The following is a 25,364-nucleotide window of genomic DNA, read 5'->3' on the forward strand; positions in this document are numbered from 1 at the left end:
TGGCACAGGGTTGGGGGCGCGGGCAAGGCAGAGTTGTTCAGTTTTCTGCTATTAGAAAGTTGGTCACCCTCGCTGTATCTCAGGAGCCTCTTGCAGCACATTTTCAGACAATCTGAATAAACATGCATAAAGCTAATTAAGTATTTTAGGGAAAAGTGTGAGAGTGGCTGTGACGGGGTTTGGTCACAGAGACCCCATTGGGACTGTTACCTGATGTGCTGAGATAACCTCTGAGCCCATATTCTCTGACAGTTTGGGCCTTCAGAACCCTGCCTTGTTGAGCCAGACATACTAGCTTGCTGCAGCACAGACCTGGGGGCTGAACCATGTCCCCCAGAGCTGCAGATTTAACTGAAAACAGCTTAAGAAGTGCTCCCATCTCTAGCACCCAGACACCCAGCTCCCAGTGGGATCCAAACCACAACTAAATCCGTTTTACTTGGTATGAAGCTTATACAGGGTAAACTCATAAATTGTCCACCCTGTATAACACTGATAGAGAGATGTGCACAGCTGTTTGCCCCCTTCCCCCGGTATTAATCACTTACTCTGGGTTAATTAATAAACAAAGTGATTTTATTAAGTATAAAGTAGGATTTAAGAGGTTTCAAGTAATAACAGACAGAACAAATTAAGTTCCCAAGCAAAATAAAACAAAACATGCAAGTCTAAGCCTAATACATTTAAGAAACTGAATGCAGGGAAATCTCACCCTCAGAGATGTTCCAATAAGCTTCTTTCACAGACTAGACTTCTTCTTAGACTGGGCCCAATCCTTTCCCGTGGTACAGGCTTTGTTCCAGCTCAGGTGGTAGCTAGGGGATTTCTCATGACTGCAGCCCCCTTTGTTGTTTCATCCCCTTTTATATTGTTGGCACAAGGCGGGAATCTTTTGTCTCTCTGCGTCCCCATCCCTCCTTCTAAATGGAAAAGCACCAGGTGTAAGATGGATTCCAGTACCAGGTGACATGATCACATGTCATGTGAGACCCCCCCTACTCTCCATTCTTTCCAGTCAGACTCACAGGAAGGCTTACAAGTAAACAGAGCCATTTACAACCAATTGTCTTGGTTAATGGGAGCCACCATTAATGGCCCACACTGCATAGTTAGAATAGCAGTTCAGAGTAATACTTTGTATTTCTAGCTTCTGATACAAGAGTGATACATTCATACAAATAGGATGACCACACTCAGTAGATTATAAACTTTGTAATGATACCTTACAAGAGACATTTTGCATAAAGCATATTCCAGTTACATTATATTTACTCATAAGCATATTGCCATAAACACATGGAGTGCAACATCACAGTGGCCACCAGCAAGAGTTGGTGGCTGTGGTCTGAGGCCACCAAAAGTTTTGTCCTGAGAACTTCTGCTTTAGACAGAAAAGTCTTTGCAATCTTAACTGTAGCTGGCTCTCCATTATAATATGAAATTAATTATCAGCTGCTTTGCTGTAGCCAAATCCCCAGCACAGGATAATCCTGGGAACACAGGTGGCTCTGAGAGGTTTAAGTGACCCATTCATCTCAAGGTGATAGTCTCAGCTGAATGAGAACCCCCCAAGGAGATTAAACAATAGCTCTGAGATGTGTGAAATGGTCCATTCACCTCATTGGGTGTTCCCATCCCCAGTGCTTGAGCCTGTTGTATGCATCAAGCATGCCTGTTCTCAACTCCTCCTCTAGAGGTGGTGTGTTTCCCAGAATACTGGCTCACATGGGGGCAGGGAGAGAGGCTCAGATCCCAACTCCCACCTGCGGAGAGTGAAGAGAGGTGCTAAGCCACCCCTAATGGTGCAGGCCCCCAAGAACCCAGATGCCACATGAAGGGGGTAGGGAAAAAAGCTCAGACACCCCCAAAGGGACAGGGGGGCCCAAATCCCAATTTGCATAGGAGGGGAGAATGTAGGGTTGACAAGTGACCCTGACCTAACCTCATGTTACCCCTGTGTCTCTCCCTCTCCCAATACCTGACATCCCCAACCTGAGCCCCCCACCCTCTCCCTTTCCCTCCCCCCATTCCCATTAATCCCCCTCCACACTCCATAGCCCCAAACTCCTCTCCCTCCAGTTCTCACTTCCCTCCCAGCAAGCATAATTGTTTTTACCCTTGTATCATATAATCTGCACTAGGTGTGAATCATGATGACTATTAAATTTGCTAATAAAGAAAAGGCCCATGAAGATCAGAGGACCAGTAAAAGTATAACCTCAAAAGGGCCAAGAGAGCGAAAGCTGAGCATCTGAGAGCAGAAGAGGTTTTTACTTTTAATTTATAACTCCTTGTGTTAACAACTATTGAACTTCAATGCCTAATTCACATTAGCTGAACACAGAGTGGCTGCTCCTGGAAGAAACCTGGGGAAAGGTTTTTGGTTCAGAGGTGTAGGCTAAAAGAGTGCTTGTGGTGCTGTGAACAAAAGAAGCTGTTACGACACAATGTACCCGTGTCCATACCCTACACACTATTGCAAGAACTTTTGTACAAAGTGTGCCTTTGTGAGACATCATTTGAAAACTCATAATTTGCTGGTCAATACTGTCCCAATAAAATGTGTGGCAACAATGTATGTGAAGTTATGAGTCCATTATATGGTGATCTTAACACATGTTCCAAACTGAGGTTGACAAACAGATCTGTCTCAAACAAAGAAATGTGTGCACTCCTTAATTTGCATTTAAGCAGCAAACAGTCATCAAGCAGGAAGGGAAACAAAAGAAGCTCTAACAGGTGAAGAAAATGCAGCAGGGAACATTCCTTCCTATGGCCTGTCCCGAATCTCATCTGGAAGTTTTCCAAGGAGTGGGAACCGACACTCTAAAAAGGAGGGACAAACACTCCAAGGCTCCCCTTCTCCCTCTCTCACTGCCCATTGATTCACTGCACCAGGAGGGACAAAGGAAAAGGCCATCAAACTGGAGAAGGGGTCTTGAGCTCAGAAGTTTGGTCAGTAAGACTGCTGAGAACGTGGCGAAAAAACCTGCTTTGAATTTAACAGTTTGTTAGACACAAGTTGCATTTTATCTTTATTGTTCTTGTAACCATTTCTGACTTTATGCATCGTTACTCTTATTCACTTCAAATCTCTTTATAGTTAATAAATTAGTTTTATTGTTTTACCTATTGCAATGTTTCAATTAGTGTTTATGAAACTTCATTTGTGGTAATAAGATGTGTGCATACTATTTCTTTTAATGTGATACAGATGGGGGAGGGATAGCTCAGTGGTTTGAGCATTGGCCTGCTAAACCCAGGGTTGTGAGTTCAATCCTTAAGGGAGCCACTTAGGGATCTGAGGCAGTACTTGGTCCCGCTAGTGAAGGCAGGGGGCTGGACTCAATGACCTTTCAGGGTCCCTTCCAATTCTACAAGATAGGTATATCTCCATATATATATTTTAGATGCTACATGAATTTGCATTGTCCAGGAGAGGGCCGGGCAATACAAGACATGTTTGTGAGGGGGAAATCTAAGACTGAGAATGCTTTGGGGTCACCCTGACAGATAGCCAAGGCAGGTGAGAGCCAAGGTGTGGCTGGCGGGCTGCCTGCAGCACACACACAAACAAACATAGCTGGGATTGACCTGGAGGCTGAGAGCAGTCTAGACTGGAGGCTACAGCACCAAAGCATTGTAAATGTCACCCTAGGTTAGAGGGCAGGGGTGACACAGCTACTCATTAGTCTAGATTGTACCATGGGTCTGTCACAGCTTTTCCTGCTATTTGATTCCTTCTTTATTCCAACACAGGACTTAACACCTTCTTTGTAAATAAACACCTCATTATAACAAACTTCTACACTGAACTGGAGAACCCACAGGCCCCAAACTTTGACCAGCTGCTAGGGTTGACGAGACAACAGCACCATCGCAGGGGATGCTAGTTGTCCTTTTTCTCATCAGGTTGAAAAGGGAGGCCCAGGAAACTGCCCTTTCTCCCGTGTCCCACTCAAAGGTGGCCTCTCTGTATCTGGGATGAGGCACATGGGCCAGGGAAGCTAGTACTGCTTCTTGTGGTGTTTCTGTTCCGTAGATAAATTGGGGGTTTCACTCTCCAGTCCAGCATCTTTCACCAGTAGTAAATATACTTTTTTGAATTGCAATATTATTCAGTGATGTCATAGCTGGAGCATATCCCAGCTTGGCCAAGCCTGCATCAGGTTATATCCATCTTCTCAGAGTACTGGATACATTCCCAAAGGAAAGTCTTACCAATCCAAGGGCAGGGAATGAAGTCACCTTTTCCAAGGTTACATTTCATACACAAAGGGAGGAAAGTACTTGCAAATTTGTAATCTATGCAATACATCATCAGATCTATGAATCCTAGAGTTGTAATTAAGACATTTTGGCTCCTGAATACATCCTATCAGGCTAATAATATATCTTGGATATTCATCTGGGACATATTAGCCAAGGTTTCTTGCATCTCCCTCTAATTGTACCCTACTTTGTGCTAGGCACTGCAAAAGGGAGTGTGTCCTGTTCCTTTGTACTGGCTTCTTAATAGTTCCTCTCCCAGCTGATAATTGATGATATTTCTTTGAGAGAAACTGAGTTTGACTTAGGCAGGGGAGCAGGAGTTCAAGCACCACAACTCAACTACATGTTATGTTGGTAAATAAATAGTTCCTGAAGCAGAGAAGATTGTTTCAAGCCTCTCTGGACACAGACTATTGCATCAGGGCTAAAATCTTTTGGTATGGGAGAGGCTGAGTTTGGCCCATTCTGTGGGTGTGTCTGCACTTCGAGCTGGAGGTGCAGTTCACACACTCATGCCAGCTCTTATTCAGCTGTCATGTTAAAACATAGCTCACCCCGCTGCCATGTTACACTATCTGTTACTGGAAATTGGGCCAGCTAGTAAGCTTAGGGAGGACTAATGACTCACTCGAGTTTGGCAGGAAGCAGCACATTTATTATATTGACAGCTAAGCTCAAAAGAAAGGGAAGGGGGCGCCGCGCACACACACTCACACTCCCAGGTCAGGCATGGCACTGGAGATGTCAGGATCCTTCACGTTAAGTGTCCCACAGCACAGCGATGGACGGGGTGATGAAGGTACGTCTTCCCGAGGCACGATGGATTGCAACGCAGCGAACCACTGGCCAGGTGGTCTGGGCGAAGGGCCTTCACGGGAGGTCCAAGCTTGTGAGTGCACTGCTGAGCACATGGCCCCTCCCCCTTTTAAGGACCTGCTCCTCATGGCCTGCAACTAGAGATGACTTGGCCGCATCTGGTTGGTCACACTCCACCTCGGGCAGTGCCCATGCATTGGGTGTGTGAGTGCTGCCTAATTAGAGTTCCAGACACCTTGTCTACCTGGAAGCTCTTCTGATCTTCCAGCTGTTCAACCAGCCAGTTCATCCCACAAGCATTCCAGGGGGGAGGGGGAAGAGGAAAGCCATTTCACAGGTATTCAAAGAGGGAGTGAAGAGTAACAGACTTTTGAGCATACAGGTTATACAGAGCATACAGATCACTGCTGCTCCTACAACACTATCCATTCCAACTACAGACCTAGCTTCTCTCGGGGGGTGCACGCTCAGGGCAGCTACCCCTCCTGCTTCTTGTGCTGCCACATCTACTTTGATTTTTAGCATACTAGCTCAATGAGCACTAGCGGGAATCTCTTCTCAAGTTGAGAATCACCCCTAGTTCCAAATGTAGACATACCCTGGGTAATTAGCCAAAGTGACTGAAGGGGGGCCAGGGAGAGCAGTTGTTTCTCAACCTGGGTGCCAAATCCCAGTGTAAACACAGCCTTAGCTAACCTGGTGCAAATTTTTGTGTAGACAAGGCCTAATGAAACTGGCAGAACCCCCTAATGTAGCTGAACTTAAACCTGCTAAATCCTTCATTGTATCCATTTAGCTGAAGTCAGTCATGTCTAAAAACATGAGTTGCCCTAGTTTACTTAAAATCTATTTTAAAATCAGTTTAGTTAAACAGTGCATCTTCTGTGTGTATCCAGGGCCTAACTTGCCAACACATGATAAATTGATGCAAACAAGGTTTTCAAATGGTTTTAAGTGAGTCTGCATTAGGGGGGTGTACTGCTTTAACTCGATTGTGTTTTGTGTCATTTTGTTTTAAAGCAGTTTAGTGAAATGACTGCACTTTTCCACTGTAGATAAGGCCTCATCCACCTTGCCTTCAATATCCCCCTCCCTTCACTTTTCATTCCATTTAGCTGATTTCCCCCTTCCCCAAACTAGACCCACCTTCCTCACCCTCCATAAAAATGGAACTAACATGCCATTTGCCACCATTGCATAGCCTGCGCTGCTTGTGTTCTTCCCCCTCCCCCACCCTGTGTCTGTCTAGTCTAGTTAGATGGGAAGGTCTGCTATTGTCTGTCCCGTACCTAGCGCAATGGGGTCCCAATCATGGGTGGTCCTTAGGCACCACCATAATAAACATGATGAATTAAAAGATGTTTTTAAATGGAGTTAGCTCACAGTTAGCACTTAGTAGAGATTCCATTTAACACCTTGCATCCGAAGAAGTGGCTATTCACCCACGAAAGCTCATGCTGCAAAACGTCTGTTAGTCTATAAGGTGCCACAGGATTCTTTGCTACTTTTAAATTCATGTTAACTAGTCATGAGGTACCCTAGGGGGGAGCCTCACACATTGGCTAACATTTTAAAAACATGAATTATTTTCTTAATCTAGACAAGGCCAGAGTTTAAACACCTCACCTCTGTGTCAAATCTAGTCTCGGACAGCCTAAGGAGCAGGAACCTGCTGTTTCATGACCCTGGGTTTCAGTCTCACAACCTATCATATACCCACTGCAATGACAGCAGCTCTGTCCACCCACTATGGATTAATTGAGTTTAACTAAGCTGTTTGACAGTTAGGCCAGTGATACAAACAGACTTCCAGACATAAGGAGGATATTAATATGCTAAAAGACCTTGCTGAGTAGAAGGTTCACAGAGACACATCTGAGGGGTAAAGTATCAGAGGGGTAGTTGTGTTAGTCTGGATCTGTAAAAGCAGCAAAGAGTCCTGTGGCACCTTATAGACCAGGAGTCAGCAACCTTTCAGAAGTGCTGTGCCGAGGCTTCATTTATTCACTCTATTTTAAGGTTTCACGTGCCAGTCATACATTTTAATGTTTTTAGAAGGTCTCACTCTATAATATGTAACTAAGCTATTAAGTATCAGAGGGGTAGCCGTGTTAGTCTGGTTCTGTAGAAGCAGCAAAGAATCCTGTGGCACCTTATAGACTAACAGACGTTTTGCAGCATGAGTTTTCGTGGGTGAATACCCACTTCTTCGGATGCAAGTTAGTCTATAAGGTGCCACAGGATTCTTTGCTGCTTCTAAGCTATTGTTGTATGTAAAGTAAATAAGGTCTTTAAAATGTCTAAGAACCTTCATTTAAAATTAAATTAAAATGCAGAGCCCCCCGGACCGGTGGCCAGGACCCAGGCAGCGTGAGTGCCACTGAAAATCAGCTTGCGTGCTGCCTTTGGCACCCATGCCATAGGTTGCCTACCCCTGTTATAGACTAACAGACGTATTGGAGCATGAGCTTTCGTGGGTGAATACCCACTTCTTCGGATGTCTGCCCCAGCTCCTTCCTGCACCATACTCAGCATGGTTGGAGCTGGAGAGTGGTGCTGTACTGAGGGTCTCCAAAGCTGAACTGCCAATAAGCATTTCTCAGAAGTATTTATGGAACTTAAGGGAAGGGAGTTTGGAAGTTTTTCTTTCCTGTAAATCTAATGGAGCAGGGGTTGGTGTGGTGCCTGACTCCAAGGAGGAGGAGAAGGAAGAGCACTATGGAGGGCATGTTCTGCGAGATCCTACAGGCCAGTGCTGCAGCAGCCTGCGAACAAGACCATAGAGAAAGACAAAGCACAGGCAAGAGGCCTAGGAATCCCAGGAGGACAAGGAGCAGGAAATGCACCAGGACATAATGGGGCTTCTCAGGCAGCAAACCCAAATGCTGCAGACTCTGGCTGACCTACAGGCCCAAAAATCCTTGACTCACCAGCTTCTGCATCCCTTGCAGAACCATGGTTGGTGCTCCTTACACCTAGGGCCGTATTAAGGCAGGGGCTTTAGGGGCTGCAGCTTGGGGCCCTGGCTCAAGGGGATGCCCTGCAAAAATAAATCACAGGCAGCCATCTCTGGGCCAGTAAAAGGGGTCAGGCTGCCTGCCCGCCCTGGCCCCACACCGCTCCTGGAAGCGGCTGGCTGCTGGCACATCTCTGCGGCCCCTGGTGGGGAGCGGGGGCCTACGTGCACTTCCTCCGCCCCCAGAACCGTCCTCACAGCTCCCATTAGCCAGGAACTGGACATTGGGAACTGCAAGGGCAGTGCTTGCGAGCAGTGCACGGAGACATGATGCCCTCTCCCCCAGGGGCCACAGAGACGTGCCAGCAGCCATCCGCTTCCGGGAGTGGCGTAGGGCCACAGCATGCAGGCAGCCTGTCTGAGCCCTCATGCACCAGGCCGGGAGCCGCCTGTGGTAAGTGCCTCCTGGCCAGAGCCTGCACTCCACAGCTCCTCCTGCATCCCAATCCCCTGCCCCAGCCCCTTCCTGTACCAAACATCCTCCCAGATCCTGCACCCCCCTCCAGCACCCAAACTCCTTCCTAGACCCCACACCCCCTCCTGCACCCAAATTCCCTCCCAGCCCACACCCCCTCCTGCACCCCAATCTCCTGCCCCAGCCCCCTCCTGAACCAAACTCCCTCCCAGCAAAAAAACTTGTACACAAGGGTCCCACAAAATCTAATAGCCCCAGGCCCAAAGGAGAGTTAATCCGGCCCTGCCTACACCCCCAAACATGCCATACAGCAGCATGGTATGCATCTTTTTCACCCCTACTACTCCACGCCACAGGATAACAAGGGAAACCACAATTTCACAGACTCTGACCTGTGAAAACCACATTGGTGTATGTGTAGCCACAGCAACCTGCACTGAACTACCTTTCTGTTTACACAAATGGACACAAATGTTTGCTTCCTTTTCAATTGGAGTTTTAAAAGTTTCCGTTAAGTTATGTGCAACATTGTATGTGTTTGTTTTCATTTTGATTTTGTGCACTGACTTTTTGCACTCAACAAAGTTGTATTTTTGGAGACTCAAAGGATCCTTATCAGAATGCACAGAAGCAGCCAAGAAATGAAACAGTTCTCAAACGCGCACCAAGCACCACAGTAGCAAAGCAATACTACCAGGAAAACACCCAGGACCCAGCCATGTTTATACATGAACAGCAAGCATCACACAATTCACAGTGGCATGCAGGCCCCAGGCCCAGCAGGATTCATAATCTGCAGCAGGCACAACAGAACAGATACCAGCAGTCAAGAACCAAAAAATACCTGGTTTAAATTATGCAAGACAGACACTGTCTCAAGACAGCAAGAGAGAACACTACTGTGGCTGACTGAAAACGAACTTTTAAAGCCTCCCTCAAACACATAGCTCTAGGTTGGGCTCCTCTAATAGCCCTGGTGTTCAGACATTCAAATTTAGCAAAAAAGGTGGTCAACCTCGTCCCTCCACCCTGGTGGTAGCTTTTCCCTCTTTGCCTCACATATATTATGCAGTGCACAACAGGCAGCTATAACCATTGGGATGTTTTTCTCCCTGAGCTCTAATCCAGTGAGTAAACAACCCCAGTGACCCTATAACCTACCAAAGCTCATTCAACAGTCATTCCACACCTACTGAGCCAGCAGTAGACTCTTTCCTTGGTGCCATCAAGGTGGGCAATGTACAGCTTCATGCATCAGGGGATCAAGGGGTCAGCTGGGCCCCCAGCATCACTGTCAGCATTTCCACATCACCAATGTTAATCAACCACCCAGGAAAAAATGTCCCTGCTTGCAGCTTTCTGAACAATTCTGTGATCTTAAACATGCAAGCATCATGCACCTTCCCTGACCAACCTTCATCGATATCAGTGAAGCATCCCCAGAGATCCAATAGCACTTGCATAACTATAGAAAAGTAGGCCTTTCTGTCAATGGATTCTGTAGCAAGGTGGCTGGCACCAAGATAGGGATGTGCATTCTCTCTCTTCCCCCACCACAGCTGGGAACCCAATTTTTGCAAATCCATCCACCATATCTTGTATATTGCTGGGAGTCACAGTCCTGCACAGCATTCAATGGCCTTACACACTTGGATGACAATGGCCCCTCACTGTGGATTTTCTAACTTCAAAGTGATTTCCCACTGACCAGTCGCAATCCAGCGCTTTAAGCTTCCAGAACATGATCACCACTCACTTCTCCACTGTCAATGAGCTCTCATTCAGTCCCTGCATTGGAGGGCTGGAGTGAGCATGACACAGATCCAGGAATGTGGCCTTTTGTATCCAAAAGTTCTGCAGCCACTGCTCATTGTCCCAAATCTGCATTATGTGTGATCGCACCAGGCAGTGCTCGTTTCTTAGGCCAAGAAGAAATGCTCCACAGTCTGCAGCTGCTCCATGAATGTCACAAGCAATCTGGGATTTATTTATTTTTTGCTATGTCCATCAGCAATCTCTCCTCAAAAATATCCTATTCTTCCTCATTGTGATCCCAGCTGTTGCAGTGCTCCCTGAAGGTCTGCAGGGGGGCTGAGAGCCATTGAACCAAACTTTAAACCCTTATAAAATGGAAACCATTTCAAGACACTCCCCTATGAAGGTCTGCAAATACAGAAGAATTGTGTGTCCTGTATTTACAATGGTCATAAGAATAGTGCTGAAGTATGCAGGTTCCATGCTTTGGTTAGGGATGGCAGAGACAGAAAAGAACTGCACAGGATTGTGTGATTAAAAAAAAACAAAACAAAAAAAAACTAAAATTATGGGCAGTGGATGGTATTATGGGATGGAGAAAATTGCATGCTGGGAACTTAACCTCTAGCTCTCAGCAACCCCTAGGTGAATCGTTAGTATCCCACAAAATACTGCAAAAAAGTCTCAGTAGGCATTGCCTCAAACAGCACAGCATGGCACACAGGTATACTTACCCATGGTGCATCACCAATGCAAGCAGCCAAGAATGTAGGCACCCAAGTAATATACAAACTTCAGGAACTGAATCCTACCATAACTTGTACTGACCAAAGGTTGTAGTGTAGACATGGCCTCTGACTTGGAAAAGAGGCAATTCATGTCAGTGGCGCAGAGAAAGTGAGAAGGGTAAGAGAAGTCCACCCCATGAGAAGGGACAGCCTACACAAAGTGCTTAGCATCAAAGGGGAGGAGACAGAACATGGGGTTGAGTGAAGATTGCTTTTAGGCTAAAGGAAAACAGCAAATTTAAGCAGGAAGGGAAGCACCCAGAAGGGAGAAAACAACAGATTGAGCCTGACTGATTGACAAGGAAGGAAATATCACTGCCAACTGACTAGCTATGCTGGCAAATGAGCCCTAGTGTGGAAGCATTTAGACAGCAATAAAGCCTTTTTGCCAGAAGACCATATTCCTTTCTGGGAACTGGTTTAAGCGCTAATGGCAAAAGCACCCCCTTGCCATATAAACGGCATGGTCCCTCGTGGGTTGCTGGTGTAGCTCTACCAGGAGATCTAGGCTGGTACAGAAGCCGGGAGTGGATGATAAGGGCTGGATCACTCTGTGATTACCTGGTCTGTTCATTCCTTCCGAGGCACCGGGCTTTGGCCAAGGTCACCAGACAAGATACTGGGCTAGATGGACCTTTGATCTGACCCAGTCCGGCGTTCTGATGTTCAAAGCCAATCCATGAAAATCCGGTTGGGGGGGGGGGGAGACACTTGGAAAGCACCTGTCCGCGGGGGTCACGAGGCCTCAGCCGCCCGGCGCTGCGGGGTCGGGGTCACGAGGCCTGAGCCGCCCGGCGCTGCGGGGTCCCGGCCCGGGATGGCGGCGGCGGCGGCAGCAGCTCACGGACGGGCAGACAGGGGAGGGGTGGCGTTCCCCGGCGCTGGGGAGGCGGCCATCTTGAAGGCTGGCAGCTGCCGCCGACTCGGCCAGCTTTCAAGATGGCTGATTCCGCCTTCTGCCGGCACTTCCGGTTTCTCTCAGGGCCCGGCTGCCGTTAGTCCCGCTGCTCGCCTCGGCGAGGCCCTGTCTCGCTGCCCGGTCCGCAGCGGCCTCGCGTCTCAGTGCCCGCTGGGCGGGAGTCTCCGAGCCTGGCGGTCGCCGCGGGACATGGCGCTGCTGCAGCTGCTGCTCAGGGGCCCCCGCTGGCGGCGGCTCGGCCTAGCGGGGCCCGCCCGGGGCTGGGGCCGGCCTCGGGGCGGCGAAGTGCTCCCGGTGAGTGGCCGCGGGGGGCGGCGCTGCCGGGCCTGCGTGGCCTCGGGATCGCCCGACGCTGGAGCTCTGGGATCTGGTCCTGGCCCCGGCAGGGGCCTGCTGGGAGACCCGGGACCCTTCCCCGTGCCCTGTACAGGGGGGAGGCCGGAAAGCGACTGACGCGCCCCGGGCCATTGTTATTCCGGGGGGGGGGGAGATGAGGCTTCCTGTGCAGTGCAGGTGGGAATCCCTCCTTTCTGCTGCCCCATGGAAACGCCTTGAGGCAGAAGCTCTCCGGCACAGTGTGTATGTGCAGCGCCGGGCACAGCGGGCGCCGCTTCCGTCAGAGCATCTAACCGCTCCCGAGTTCCGAGTAATTACTAAGCAGGCTGCCCTGGGCCTGGTGGAATGGGAGAAATCCCCAGTGTGCCTAAGATCTGTGCACACTTTCCAGGAATCACCTGCCGGCAGTCCTAGGAAACAGAACAGTTTAATGATGGAGAAGCCTTGCTAGTATTAGAGCGATCCTTTCTGGTATTACCTATAGCTAGGGCCCTACCAAATTCACGGCCATGAAAAACGCGACTGTGAAATCCGGTCTTTTGTGTGCTTTTACAGATTTCATGGGGGAGGCCAGTATTTATCAAATTAGGAGTCCTGACCCAAAAGGGAGTTGCGCGGGGTTGCAAGGTTATTTTAGGGGGAGGTCGTAGTATTGCCACCCTTACTTCTGCACTGCTTCAGAGGTGGGCAGCTGGAGAGAGACAGCTGTTGGCCTGGTGCCCAGCTCTGAAGGTGATACCCCCCCAGCAGCAGCTCAGAAGTAGAGTTGGCAATAGCATGCCCTGCCATCCTTCTGCGCTGCTGCTGGTGGTGGCTCTGCCTTTAGAGCTGGGCTTCCTGCCAGCAGCTGCCACTCTCCAGCTGCCCAGCTGTGAAGGCAGTGCTGCCACTAGCAGCAGCACAAAAGTAAGGGTAGCAGTACCACAACCCCTTACAATAACCTTGTGACCCACCCACAACTCCTTTTTGGGTCAAGAACCCAACAATTACAGCACTGAAATTTATGATATTTAAACTCCTACTGACCAAAATGGACCCTGAATTTCATAGCTTGGTCTCCATTGTTAGTACCATTCTCTCTTAGAAACTTGAAACTTTTTTTTTTAAAGTCTAAGCCATTTCTGTTTGGCAAACATTGATTCCTTTCCTCACTTATGTTTTTCTTGGAAGATACCCCAGCATAGCTGTGCTACCCATTATTTGTTTGTGCACCTGCCTTGTAGATAGGATTTCATGGACTCATAGGACTGGAAGGAACCTCGAGAGGTCATCTAGTCCAGTCCCCTGCACTCATGACTAGACTATTTCTGACACTTGTTTTTCTAACCTGCTCTTAAAAATATCCAAATGATGGAGATTCCACAACCTCCCTAGGCAATTTATTTGAGTGCTTAACCACCCTGCAATTTAAAGTTTTTCCTAATGTCCAACCTAAACCTCCCTTGCTGCAATATAAGCCCACTGCTTCTTGTCCTAGCATCAGAGGTTAGGAAGAACAATTCTTTCCCCTTCTCCTAGTAACAACCTTTTAGATACTTGAAAACTGTTATCCTGTCCCTTCTCAGTCTTCTCTTTTCCAGATTAAACAAACCCAATGTTTTTCAATCTTCTCTTGTAGGTCATGTTTTCTAGACCTTTAATAATTTTTGTTGCTCTTCTCTGGACTTTTTCCCATTTGTCCACATCCCAGAATGATGTTTGCTTTTTTTGCAACAGTGTTACACTGTTGACTCATATTGAGTTTATGGTCCACTATGGCACCCATATCCCTTTCCACAGTACTCCTTCCTAGGCAGTCATTTCCCATTTTGTATGTGTGCAACTGATTGTTCCTTCCTAAATGGTGTACTTTGCATTTGTCCTTATTGAATTTCATCCTGTTTACTTCAGACCATTTTTCCTGTTTGTCCAGATCATTTTGAATTTTAATCCTATCCTCCAAAGCACTTGTAACCCCTCCCAGTTTGGTATCGTCCTTTATAAGTGTACTCTCTATGCCATTATCTAAATAATTGATGAAGATATTGAATAGAATCGGACCCAGAACTGATCCCTGCAGAGTCCCACTTATTATGCCCTTCCAGTGTGACTGTGAATCACTGATAACTACTCTCTGGGAACGATTTTCCAACCAGTTTTCCACCCACCTGATAATAGCTCCATCTAGGTTGCATTTCCCTAATATTTGCTGTTTAAGTTGTCTGTGCTGCAGGAGAGGATCAAATGTCATGAGGTCCTGCAAACTACATATTATGTATATACTTTGGGCTGTAGGCAAAATGTTGTTTAATGTTTTAGTTACCCCTTTTTAGTGGGTGTTATAGGGTCAGAATCCTAGTCAGCAGAATAGCACATCAGCTTACAATAAAGATGCTAACCAAAATCTTAAGAATAGGTTAGCTTTATGTTTGTCTTCACAGGAGTAATTATGTAAATGAAGGCGGCACATGAGTTCCATAGGCATCCTCTGAAGGGATGTAACCTCAATGGATGTGGCTTGTTTTCTTTAAATTGTTTTCTCATCTCTAACTTTTTAACATCTTTAGGGCTATTGTTTCGACGGGTTTTGTCCTTATTTAATTGTATCTGTTTCCAAAGGGGTATAGTTTAAATTGGTGAAATTGTCCCCAGTGTGGGCACGTTTATATCCTTATAGGAGTATTTGTATCAATGTAGTTTATTTTGCAAAAACTACATCCACCCATGGAGGTTACATTCATGTAAGCTATATCTGCTTCTGAACAGATACTTTTTGAACTGATTTAACTATATAAACTAGCCCTTAAAGAAAAATGAAAAAATCAAGTTTGTTAAAATAAGATGTAACTCACACAAACAAGGAAATTCTGACTTAAATGTTCTCTAACTAATTTGCTCTTCTCTGCTGAAATTCTGCAATGTTTTCATCATAAGCTTCTGCTACTTTCGTACAGGTGAGGCTTCACCCCCTGCAATACCCCGACCCAGTGAATAAGTGAAAAACGGAGGCTATTTCTACAGTAGGAGTGCTTTACTGATATAGGAATACCAGCATACACTCTTCTAGTATGGGCACAGTTGTACCGCAAAGCTATTCTTTTTTACTGGGATAGTAAATCCACCTCCCACAAGAGAGACAAGCTATCCCAGTAAAAGCACAGTTTTGTTGGTATAACAGTGTCTACACAGGGGCTTCAGCCAGCACAGATCTATCAATTAGGGATCACACTTCACACGTCTGACCAACATAGCTGTGCCGGCAGAAGCTTCTAGTGTAAACTTGGTCAGAGTAGCAGGTATATTGTAGGAATCTTTGCTTCTGTCAGTTTAAATTAGTCATTTAACATTATTTAACAGTTTTGTATCTTCATTGCAGTGAGAGTACTGTATGTCACGGTAGGCCATGTCAACCAATGACTAATGTGACTGTGAAATTTGATCTACAATTCAAGCCAATTCTTGCATCCATGGAACATCACTCTGAGGGTTAATCAAGACTACAGGCAGTACTTATTAGCTGGTGTGAGGTGTATAGTCTCGTTACTGTGGAATCTGTTAGGTTACGACTTTGCCCTCCTCTAGCCTTTCTCATCTGAGAAAATCAACGCACTTCACCAATGTTAATGAATGTAGCTTCTCCATATCTCTGAACGTGTTAGCCACAGTGTACACTTGATGGATAAACCTAGGCACAAGAAGAAGAGTGAGACTTCCAGATATTTTAAGCACATGCTCTGTGTGCACATTTGCTCTCCTAAAACCAGGCTATAAATGACTTGCTCATAATCACATAGCAAGTCTGCAGCAGAGCCAGGAATGATGCACGGGTGTCCAGATTCCTCGTCCTGTGACCAAATCACAAAAATATCCTTCCTTCCTACTGAGGAAATCTACTTTGATTGTCCACTGATTCTATGCTGCACTGTGCAGTTTTTCCTGTTACAGTCGTCGTCGTCTTTTTTTTCTCTTCAGACCCTTCTGTCCCGAACACTTTCCCCCACATTTCAAGGGCTCAGTGGACTCTTAGTGAAGCAACATGTAATTCGGGATCCAGTAAGACTCTGGAAACTCTTAGGTGAGCTCTCTACTAAAGTATTTCTGAGGGGGATGTCTGCTTTGGCAAGGACATTGTCTTTGAAATGACATTAATTTGGGGTCTTCTAAGAAATGTAATTACTTGTAGTTTTTTTTGGCTAGTGGTAAGCTGTGGCATCTTCACAGTCAGGCTCAGTGTGATGAGCTACCTATCTGAGCTCTGAAACCAAACCTCATTCATTTAACTTGGAAATGTTTTGTATTTGAGTTTACAGTTAAGAGCTTGCATTTTTTTTTCATGGATTTACTTCTGTGCCATTGGTGAATGTTAATAGGAAATCTTGATGCAGCTTTGACAATAGATATTGTAGAGGGGTGGTGGGCCAATCCTATCCCTAGGAATTGGGGTGGGACCAGGATCTGCCATCCTTGGAGCATGAGGAGGGGTGGGTGTGTGCGGTCAGGTCTGTCTCACCCACCCCACCCCCCGATTCTCCCTGTTGGGCCAAGGCCCCCTCACGCACATGCTCCCAAGTGGCAGATTCTGGTCTCAGCTTCTCGGCAGCTGGGACTGTAGTGTCTTCTTGGGATTACCGGGGGCTCCTAATCACCATGTGCTGTCATTGCCACCCCCCTTCCTGCTGGCTGTCTGGAAAGGAAGCAGCAGCAGTGACCTGGGCTGGAGCTGTGTGTGGAGCAAGCCAGGCCCTGCCCTGCACCAGGCTGACCAGCTGGTGCCATATGGTGAGATATCACTCCCTGGCCTGAGAAGCCAGCTTAGCCCAATACAATGATTTTTCCAGCAGCAAGGAGGTGTAAGTGGGGATGCTCGCTTCTGCCTCCCTGCTATTAGAAAAATCACGTTATTGGGCTAATTTCATTATTTCCGTACAATCTGTGAAATCATGACTTACACAGGGCCGTTGTTATGGAGCTGGAGAGCATGAGCTGTAATGTATTAAACCTCTATGTTTGTCTAGTGGTTAAAAACACATGGATGTCTCTCTTTAAAGTGCTACATCCCTACAGTCTGCACAAATGCAGGTGAACTCTCCAGTAAGGGGTAACTTCTGTCAAGTACTGTAATTTCTAGACTTGCCTGCCTTTCCACGGAGAGGGCAAGCAATAGCTTCAAGTCATTTATTTTCATTTCTGAGCTCTTTGCTGCTCCCTGGCACAAAAAAGGCAGCTCCCCTCAGAGTGTTTACGACTAGTGATAGCAGTGGGTTTTTTCACTATATGTATATATTGACAGATTCGTGTTCTTCAGTTGCAACGCATACAACATTCCCATTAGTATACGTTCACACCCAGTAGTATCCAGTAGGACAAGGATACTGAAACTAGTACATGAATATATTCCAAATTTTCTGTTACTCTATAGGAAAGTTTAATAACTAGGAACTGATGGAGAATTCTCTCGAAAAGACTGTCTGCCATCTTAGAATAATTTCTAAACAAAGCTGTATTTTGACTGAATTGCAGAAAAAATAACAAACATTTAATTTAGAAATAACGTTAAAAGTTTCCTCATTCTTGATCAGATTCCTCCCTCTGATGTGTGCACCCAATTTCCATTGAAGTTAATGGGAGTTACATGTGTGTAGGGGAGGGCAGAATTTAACATGTGGCATATTCAAAGCTTGTACTGTATGTCTAATTTCTCTTCCTGGGTCCCAGAACCAAGTGCTTCAGTTACTATCCTTTTCCCTTTATTTGTCTATAGGTAGCACTTACTATTTTAGTACCTCGGGGTCTCGGTGGAATAGCAATAAGAATGAAGGATCCAAAGGGAAGTCTCCAGAGGAGGATGAGGGTATGTATGAAATTTTGATACAGAGGATACTTAATGAAATGAAGGTTCCAAATTGGAGTGTCATTCTTTGTGAGTCTGAGCGGGAGAACATGCAAGATCCATGTTAATGCTAAATAGTGCTAGGTATTGCTCTGCGTACTGGAGCCATAACTGTAAAGTATTCTCAGTCATAGGCTTGTAAATCATAAACTGCTGAGTCTAAGTTATACACGTCTGAGCTTGTTCAAAGGGTTTTATTTCGCTTTTGTATATCAGTTTGTTTTTGTAATGTATATCTAGGTTTGGCGGACTTTTTAAATAATTTTGACAGGCATTGATTATTTTTAAGCTTTTTTTTTTTAAATTTTATCTATTATCAATTTAAATTTTCAGAGTTGCAGAAAATTATAGTGGTGTGGTCCAGAAAATTATTTAACAGTAGATGTTGAGATTCAATATATTAAAGCTTTATAACAGTTAAAACATAAATTGTCAACATCACATGTCAAAATATGCAAAGTAAATGTCCTTAAATCAAACACTAATTAAAGTTCTCAAGCAGCATTTTTCTTTCTTCACCTATAGGCAAAGTTTGATTATCGTCCGTGGAAATATTTGAGTCCTTACCTTTGTTACTAATATCACCTAACAAAAATGAAATCTAAGGAAATATTAAAATCTACATTTCACTATTTAAGCTGCATACTTCTTGTCTTTCATCTTGTACATTGGAAATAAATTTGTCAAGTTCACTTTTATGTTAGGCCTTGTCTAAACACAAGTTGTACCAATTTTACTAAATCTGTTCAGAAACCTCTGTAGCTGATTTGGTGCATTTAGTTAAGCTGAGCAAATACCAGGCAGTCTTCAACTGAGGGTACGTCTACACTACGGGATTAATCTGATTTTACATGAACTGCTTTAGTAAAACAGATTGTATAAAATCGAGTGCACGCGGCCACACTCAGCACATTAATTCGGTGGTGTGCGTCCATGGTCCGAGGCTAGCATCAATTTCTGGAGCGTTGCACTGTGGGTAGCTATTCCGTAGCTATCCCATAGTTCCCGCAGTCTCCCCCGCCCCTTGGAATTCTGGGTTGAGATCCCAGTGCCTGATGGGGCAAAAATCATTGTCGCGGGTGGTTCTGGGTAAATGTCGTCAGTCACTCCTTCCTCTGGGAAAGCAACGGCAGAGAATCATTTCGCGCCCTTTTTCCCTGGATTGCCCTGGCAGACATCATTAGCATGGCAACCACGGAGCCTGTTTTGCCTTTTGTCACTGTCACCATATGTGTACTAGATGCTGCTGACAGAGGCGATTCAGCAGCGCTACACAGCAGCATTCATTTGCTTTGGCATGATAGCAGAGATGGTTATCAGCCGTTCTGTACCATCTACCATGCCATTGTAAATTGGCAATGAGATGACGGTTACCAGTCCTTCTGTGCTGTACCATCTGCTGCTGTCATAGGTGCCCCTGGCTGAGATCGGCCGGGGGCGCAAAAGACAAAAATGGGAATGACTCCCTGAGTCAATCCCTCCTTTATGGTATCTAAAAATAGAATCAGTCCTGCCTAGAATATGGGGCAAGTGTATCAGAGAACCAGAGAGCACAGCTGCTCTGTGTCAGATCCTGCAGAAATGATGAGCTGTATGCCATTCACAGGGGGTGCCCCTGCAACAACCCCACCTGTTGCTTCCCTCCTCCCCCAGCCTTCCTGGGCTACCGTTGCAGTGTCCCCCCATTTGTGTGATGAAGTAATAAAGAATGCAGGAATAAGAAACAGTGACTTGTTAGTGAGATAAAATGAGGTGAAGGCAGCCTCCAGCTGCTATGATAGTCCAGACAGGACATTAAGCGGTGTGTGGGAGAGGAGCCCAGCATCCCGCTGCTATGATAGTCCAGGCAGAACAGAATCTTTTCTTTACACATGAAGGGTGGGGGCTGATGGAGCTCAGCCCCCTGTTGCTATGATGAAGACGGTTACCAGCCGTTCTGTACCATCTACTGGGAAGTAGTAGCACTCATGGGTTGATGATGAGGACAGATACCAGTCCTTCTGCACTGCACCATCTGCCACAAGGCTGATGATGATGACAGATATCAGCCATATTGTACCATCAGCCACCAAGGAGGAGGGGCGAGGATGCTACAGTTCAGTGCCGCAGCATCGCGTCTACCAGCAGCATTCAGTAGACATAGGGTGACATTTAAAAGAGTCAAGAGACGATTTTTTTCCCTTTTCCTTCTGTGGGGGGTGGTGTAAATTGACGAGCTATGCCCTGAACCACCGCGGACAATGTGTTTGACCCTACAGGCATTGGGAGCTCAGCCAAGAATGCAAATGCTTTTCGGAGACTGCAGGAACTGTGGGATAGCTTGAGTCCTCAGTCCCCCCTCCCTTCCTTCATGAGCGTCCATTTGATTCTTTGGTTTTCTGTTACGCTTCTCACGCAGCAGCGTGCTGAGTCCCTGCTGTGCCCTCTGTCTGGAGATTTTTTTAAAATGCTTTGGAATTTCGTCATCTGTAATGGAGCTCTGATAGAACAGATTTGTCTGCCCATACAGCGATCACATCCGTATGGTCCATGCTGGAGCTCTTTTTGGATTTGGGACTGCATCGCCACTCGTGCAGATCAGAGCTTCACGCTGGGCAAGCAGGAAATGATATTCAAAAGTTCGTGGGGCTTTTCCTGTCTACCTGGCCACTGCATCTGAGTTCTGATTGCTGTCCAGAGCGGTCAGTGGTGCACTGTGGGATACCGCCCGGAGGCCAATACCGTCGATTTGCGGCCACACTAACCCTAATCCGATATGGTAATACCGATATTAGCGCTACTCCTCTCGTTGGGGAGGAGTACAGAAACCAGTTTAAAGAGCCCTTTATATCGATATAAAGGGCCTCTTAGTGTGGACGGGTGTGGCGTTAAATCGGTTTAACGCTCCTAAAACCGGTTTAAATGCGTAGTGTAGACCAGGCCTGATTGAAGTGTGTCCCCACAAGGGCGTTGCATTGATGGAACTACATGGGTTTTTGAAGTATCGTAACTAAATTGGTACAACCATTGTATGTAGACAAGGCCTTAGCAATTTCTAATAGGTTTAATTTTCTGCTCTTCCTAGGATACTGCAGTGTTTTGGGTTGCAAACACCTCAGGAGGATGTTATTCTTTCAAAATGGTTTCAATTTAAATTTAAAAAAATCACTGAGATTTTCTACTGATTTTCTACTTTCTATAATAGCTTGTTTTCACAGCAGCTATATCTTGAGTCTAAATTGACCTAACAGTGCCCCCTTGGTGTTGTCAGCAGCTTTCTTATAGGTGGATAGGCAACAGCTGTATTCCTTTTTTTTTACAAGTGTAATTTGACTCGGCTTTGAAAAGTGAGCAAATTGCCCTCTGCCCCCTCCCCAGTATAAGGGACTGGAAAAGTTCCCGGTCTGCGATGAGGCTTGCAGTTCGATGTGTGTGGTATGAATTTCCAGCTGGAAAGTCCCCTAGCTGGTGGCATGTACTGTATCCTGGCTTAAGGATTTATTTTAAAGATGTCAGAAATGTCCCATGTGAAAAGCCTCATGCTCTTCCATGGGTATGGTGGTATCTGCTGAAATGTGACAGAGGCCTATAAGGCGAGAACCAGCGTCTGAGAGTTTCTTCTGCATCTCAGTTGATGCCAAGACTGTGAATAAAGGCTGATCTAGGCATGCACCTTCTGTGGTGCTATCATTTGTTTTCTGGAATCTTGGATGAAGGCTAAATCTCCAGACACACAAGGCTCCAGTTTATCTTTACACAATATAATTGCAGTCTGTGACAGTAGCATTATAGTTCTGTTTTATAATGATTAATTTTTAATACATTTTCACTTAAATACAGCAATGAGACAGTACAAAAGGCATGGCGTGTTGTGTTTTGTTTTGTGGTTCCAAACATGCTGGTGGGACCCATCAGGCTGCATCTGGCCAACAAAATGCCATGCACACTTTCAGCCCCATTCATGGTGGTAATCTACAGCCTTTGTAGGTCAGGAGTGAGGGTCTTGTCAGTTCAGTCAGACAAACTTAGGCCACTGCAGAAACCATATGCAAGGAACAGAGATAGAATGTACAGTGGGATGCTAGTACAAATACCACATTGAATGTTCTTTTTCAAAGCCTGGGATTTCTGCTGCCTGGAAGACCACACAGAATGATTGTGACCAGAGATCCTACAAGAAGTATTGTGACTATTAAAATTTGTAAACAGTAACCTGCTGTGTTCAGTGGCCCTTCTCCTGTGATTAATGGATAATTTGACTTTGGGAGGTGGAATTCTCCTCCGTGTCTTTAGCAGAAAGACCATCTCTGCAGTAATTATTAAAAAGAACTCTTTGGACTGTCACTGCAGCCCTTGCCAGCTTTTAATCACAGAGTTCAGGTTTGGGGTTAATGGCAAATCATTTCTTCATGAAGGCTTTCTGAGACTAAAGAGCTGGAAGTGTTCCCACAGTGGTTGTTTGCAAGTGTCTCTTCCAGCTACCATTACATATGGATTTAATAGTTATTGTGGGCAGTTTACATTGTAATATGAATGCAGCATGGTGAAAGTGATTGCATTTTCTGACAAACCGAAGTGGCAGGATGATAGAGGTACAGAAATCAGGAAGTTTTGAATTGAATATCTGTGTCTGCTGTCCCTGAATATGGACTGGTAGAAGACCTCTCATAGCAATAGATGTCTTTCCTCCAGTTTTCTAAGGCACTGTCATCTGAAAGTGGTCAGCTGCAGTTTTGAGAGTAAAGGTGCTTCCAATTTGCATTAATCCAGAAATGTCCATCATGGCAAGATATCTGATGGCCAGTTCTGATTTCAACATGATCTTTTTTTCAGTGACATTCTCAAAATTATGGCTGCTTCTCAGAAGAGAAGAGAGAAAGATGGGGAAACCCCCATACTCTGATCAAGGAAAATATTGCATGCATCTCTCTTGATTTCATCTGAAACTTAGAAGGGAAGAAGTGCTGTAACAGCATTTCCCTGGGCTGTTGCTTTTCCATCTGAGATCTCATTGAAAATCATCCTCGTTGCACTTAGACTCTTTTTGTACTGGGGTTCACCTCTCCCAGAGTTGCCTCAGTTGTTTGTAGAAAGGAAAGTTGTTGTCTATTTATATAGTTCTAATTTAATGGAACGAGATATTGCCTAGCTTTAAGGTTTCTATCATCCTTGGCTAACACTGTTCTCCTTTTAATAAGACATTGCTGGATGTTAGATTATAGCTTTGTGATGAATTTACTCATTCTAGTGTAGCTGGATCTAGCTGATAACATGGGTGGGAAGATGGCATGAAAGAACAAAAAGGGGATGAGCTGCACACAGATCCTGAGCTGTCACTGTGTTCTGAAACTATGACTTTATCTGAAAAGCTGTATTGTTTCTATTTAGTCACAGGCCTTCCTGTTGGAAACACAGAACAGAGCTAGGGAGAAGTGAAAAATGATGTTGCATATCTGAAGGACAGAGGACTTCCTGGGGTGTGATGACTGGGTCATATCTTTTTTTCTTTTTTTTTCCCCTTGGTTTTGTTGTGTTGTGTAGGGTCTCATTGTTGGCTAGTGATAAATGCCAGTGTAGATGTCTTTGTTACGAATTTGCAAATAAACCTAATCTGGGCTGCAGCAGGCAGACACACTAAAAATCCAGTGGTGAAGAGTTAATTTATTTCTATGTGTAGAATGCTGTTTACGTATGTCATGATGCCAGTGGTGGTAAATTGGTTATCAAGAACATCCAGATTTGACCATATAAATGGGGAGATGACTGTCTTTAATCACCTGATGGTCAGCAACTGAAATCAAACATTCTGCCCTGACAGTCCTTTATAGGCAGCAATCTTCTAAATCTGCTGGAGAAGTCTGGAAAATGCCAGGATTCTAAAAAACCGGTTAGCTGCAAATACTAAGACACACAAGTCATTGATTCTCCTGTGGTTCTCAAGCCTTCTAATTGCATTATAAAGTTACTTACTTGACTAGGTGTTTTTGGCATTGTAAGATGAAAAGTGAGCATGTTGTCCAAACAAATCCATCTATGGTACCTACAGAACTTCCAGTAGTCTATTAAAAAACATTTTTTACACCACATGTAATTAAACTGTGCAACTCACTGTTGCAGGATATTATTGAGACTAATAGTTTAGTAAAATGCATTGCAGATTATATGCCTCTATTAGATGCTTGTGTAATATTAATAATCACTTTATTATTCTGTATAGTGTAAATGTTGTCAGCCTTTGTGGTTTAGGACATCAGTTGATCAAGAACTGGTCAGGAAATGATTTGCGCTGTATTATTGCACAACTGGCCAAGAGCATTGTGATGGGTTTTACTCATTCTCTCAAAATTTCCAGCATAGCATTAGCCAGCAGCACCCAGACTAGTTGGGCCACTGGTTTGTTACAGTACAGTGAAATGCAGTATATGGAGGGGGTTACAGTAGTTGAAGCCTTTGGTTTGATTCCAGTAATGATGCTCCAGTGGTTTTGTTTGATCTATACATGCATTAGACCAGGCAGCTGAAATGGTTCCTCAGTTTAGAATGGGCTGGGATTCTTGGTGAATTGACTTTTCACTAACTAGTTAATGGATTTTGAGCCTCTAAAGCCTTATGGACTAGGATTAGATTTAAATAAAAACAAGCTGCTGATCAAAGCTTTCCAAAATGTGTTGAGATTATCCGGTACGGAGATGAATAATTTAATTTCTTAGGGCAGCTTCCAAAAGTGAATTTTTGGCTCTTCGTGCCACTCTTACTGAATTGACAGTTGAAGTGAAACACTTACCCTCCCTTGGATCCAGTGCACACAGTCTCGCTGCTTAGGCTGTGGGGGACTGGGGAGCAGCTGAACGTGGCAGCAGCTAAAACAGACTCCATGATACAAGCAAATATTTGCTAGCTAATAGAATGCAAACTTTGCCTCCTTCCTAGCAGCTGTTAATTTTGGATCTGGCTGCATGTACTTTAATAAACAGGCTTTTGAGTTGATACTGTTTAACTTGTGGAGAAGAGGAGGCCTTGTGGTCTGACAAGATCTGGGAGCCAGCAAGGTCCTGGATTGTAATGTGACCTAAAACACTGACTCACTGTGTGACCTTGGACAAGACATGTGACCTTGGACCTCATTCAGCTCAGCTGGAAAACTGGCCTTACAAGACTTCACAGCAAACTAGATGCTGCTTCTGCGTATAGCTTTCCTA

At 45.3% G+C, this 25,364-nt stretch overlaps 1 protein-coding gene across 3 annotated transcripts in view; it reads left to right on the top strand.

Annotated features, from left to right (window-relative positions):
• SPG7 (SPG7 matrix AAA peptidase subunit, paraplegin) overlaps nt 1–25,364 on the top strand; it is a 68,446-nt gene that overhangs the window by 8,419 nt on the left and 34,663 nt on the right. For 2 of the 3 annotated variants that reach the window (XM_039503586.1, XM_039503587.1), the window contains exons 1-3: nt 11,865–12,275; nt 16,269–16,371; nt 18,058–18,147. In XM_039503586.1, the coding sequence (XP_039359520.1) occupies nt 11,880–12,275; nt 16,269–16,371; nt 18,058–18,147 (589 nt within the window). In that variant the 5' untranslated portion in view covers nt 11,865–11,879. Of the gene's footprint in view, nt 1–11,864; nt 12,276–16,268; nt 16,372–18,057; nt 18,148–25,364 lie in introns of those variants that run through there. The other variant, XM_039503588.1, reaches the window with a different exon arrangement.

Source organism: Mauremys reevesii, linkage group 16, assembly GCF_016161935.1.
Source record: "Mauremys reevesii isolate NIE-2019 linkage group 16, ASM1616193v1, whole genome shotgun sequence".
Taxonomy (NCBI): domain Eukaryota; kingdom Metazoa; phylum Chordata; order Testudines; family Geoemydidae; genus Mauremys; species Mauremys reevesii.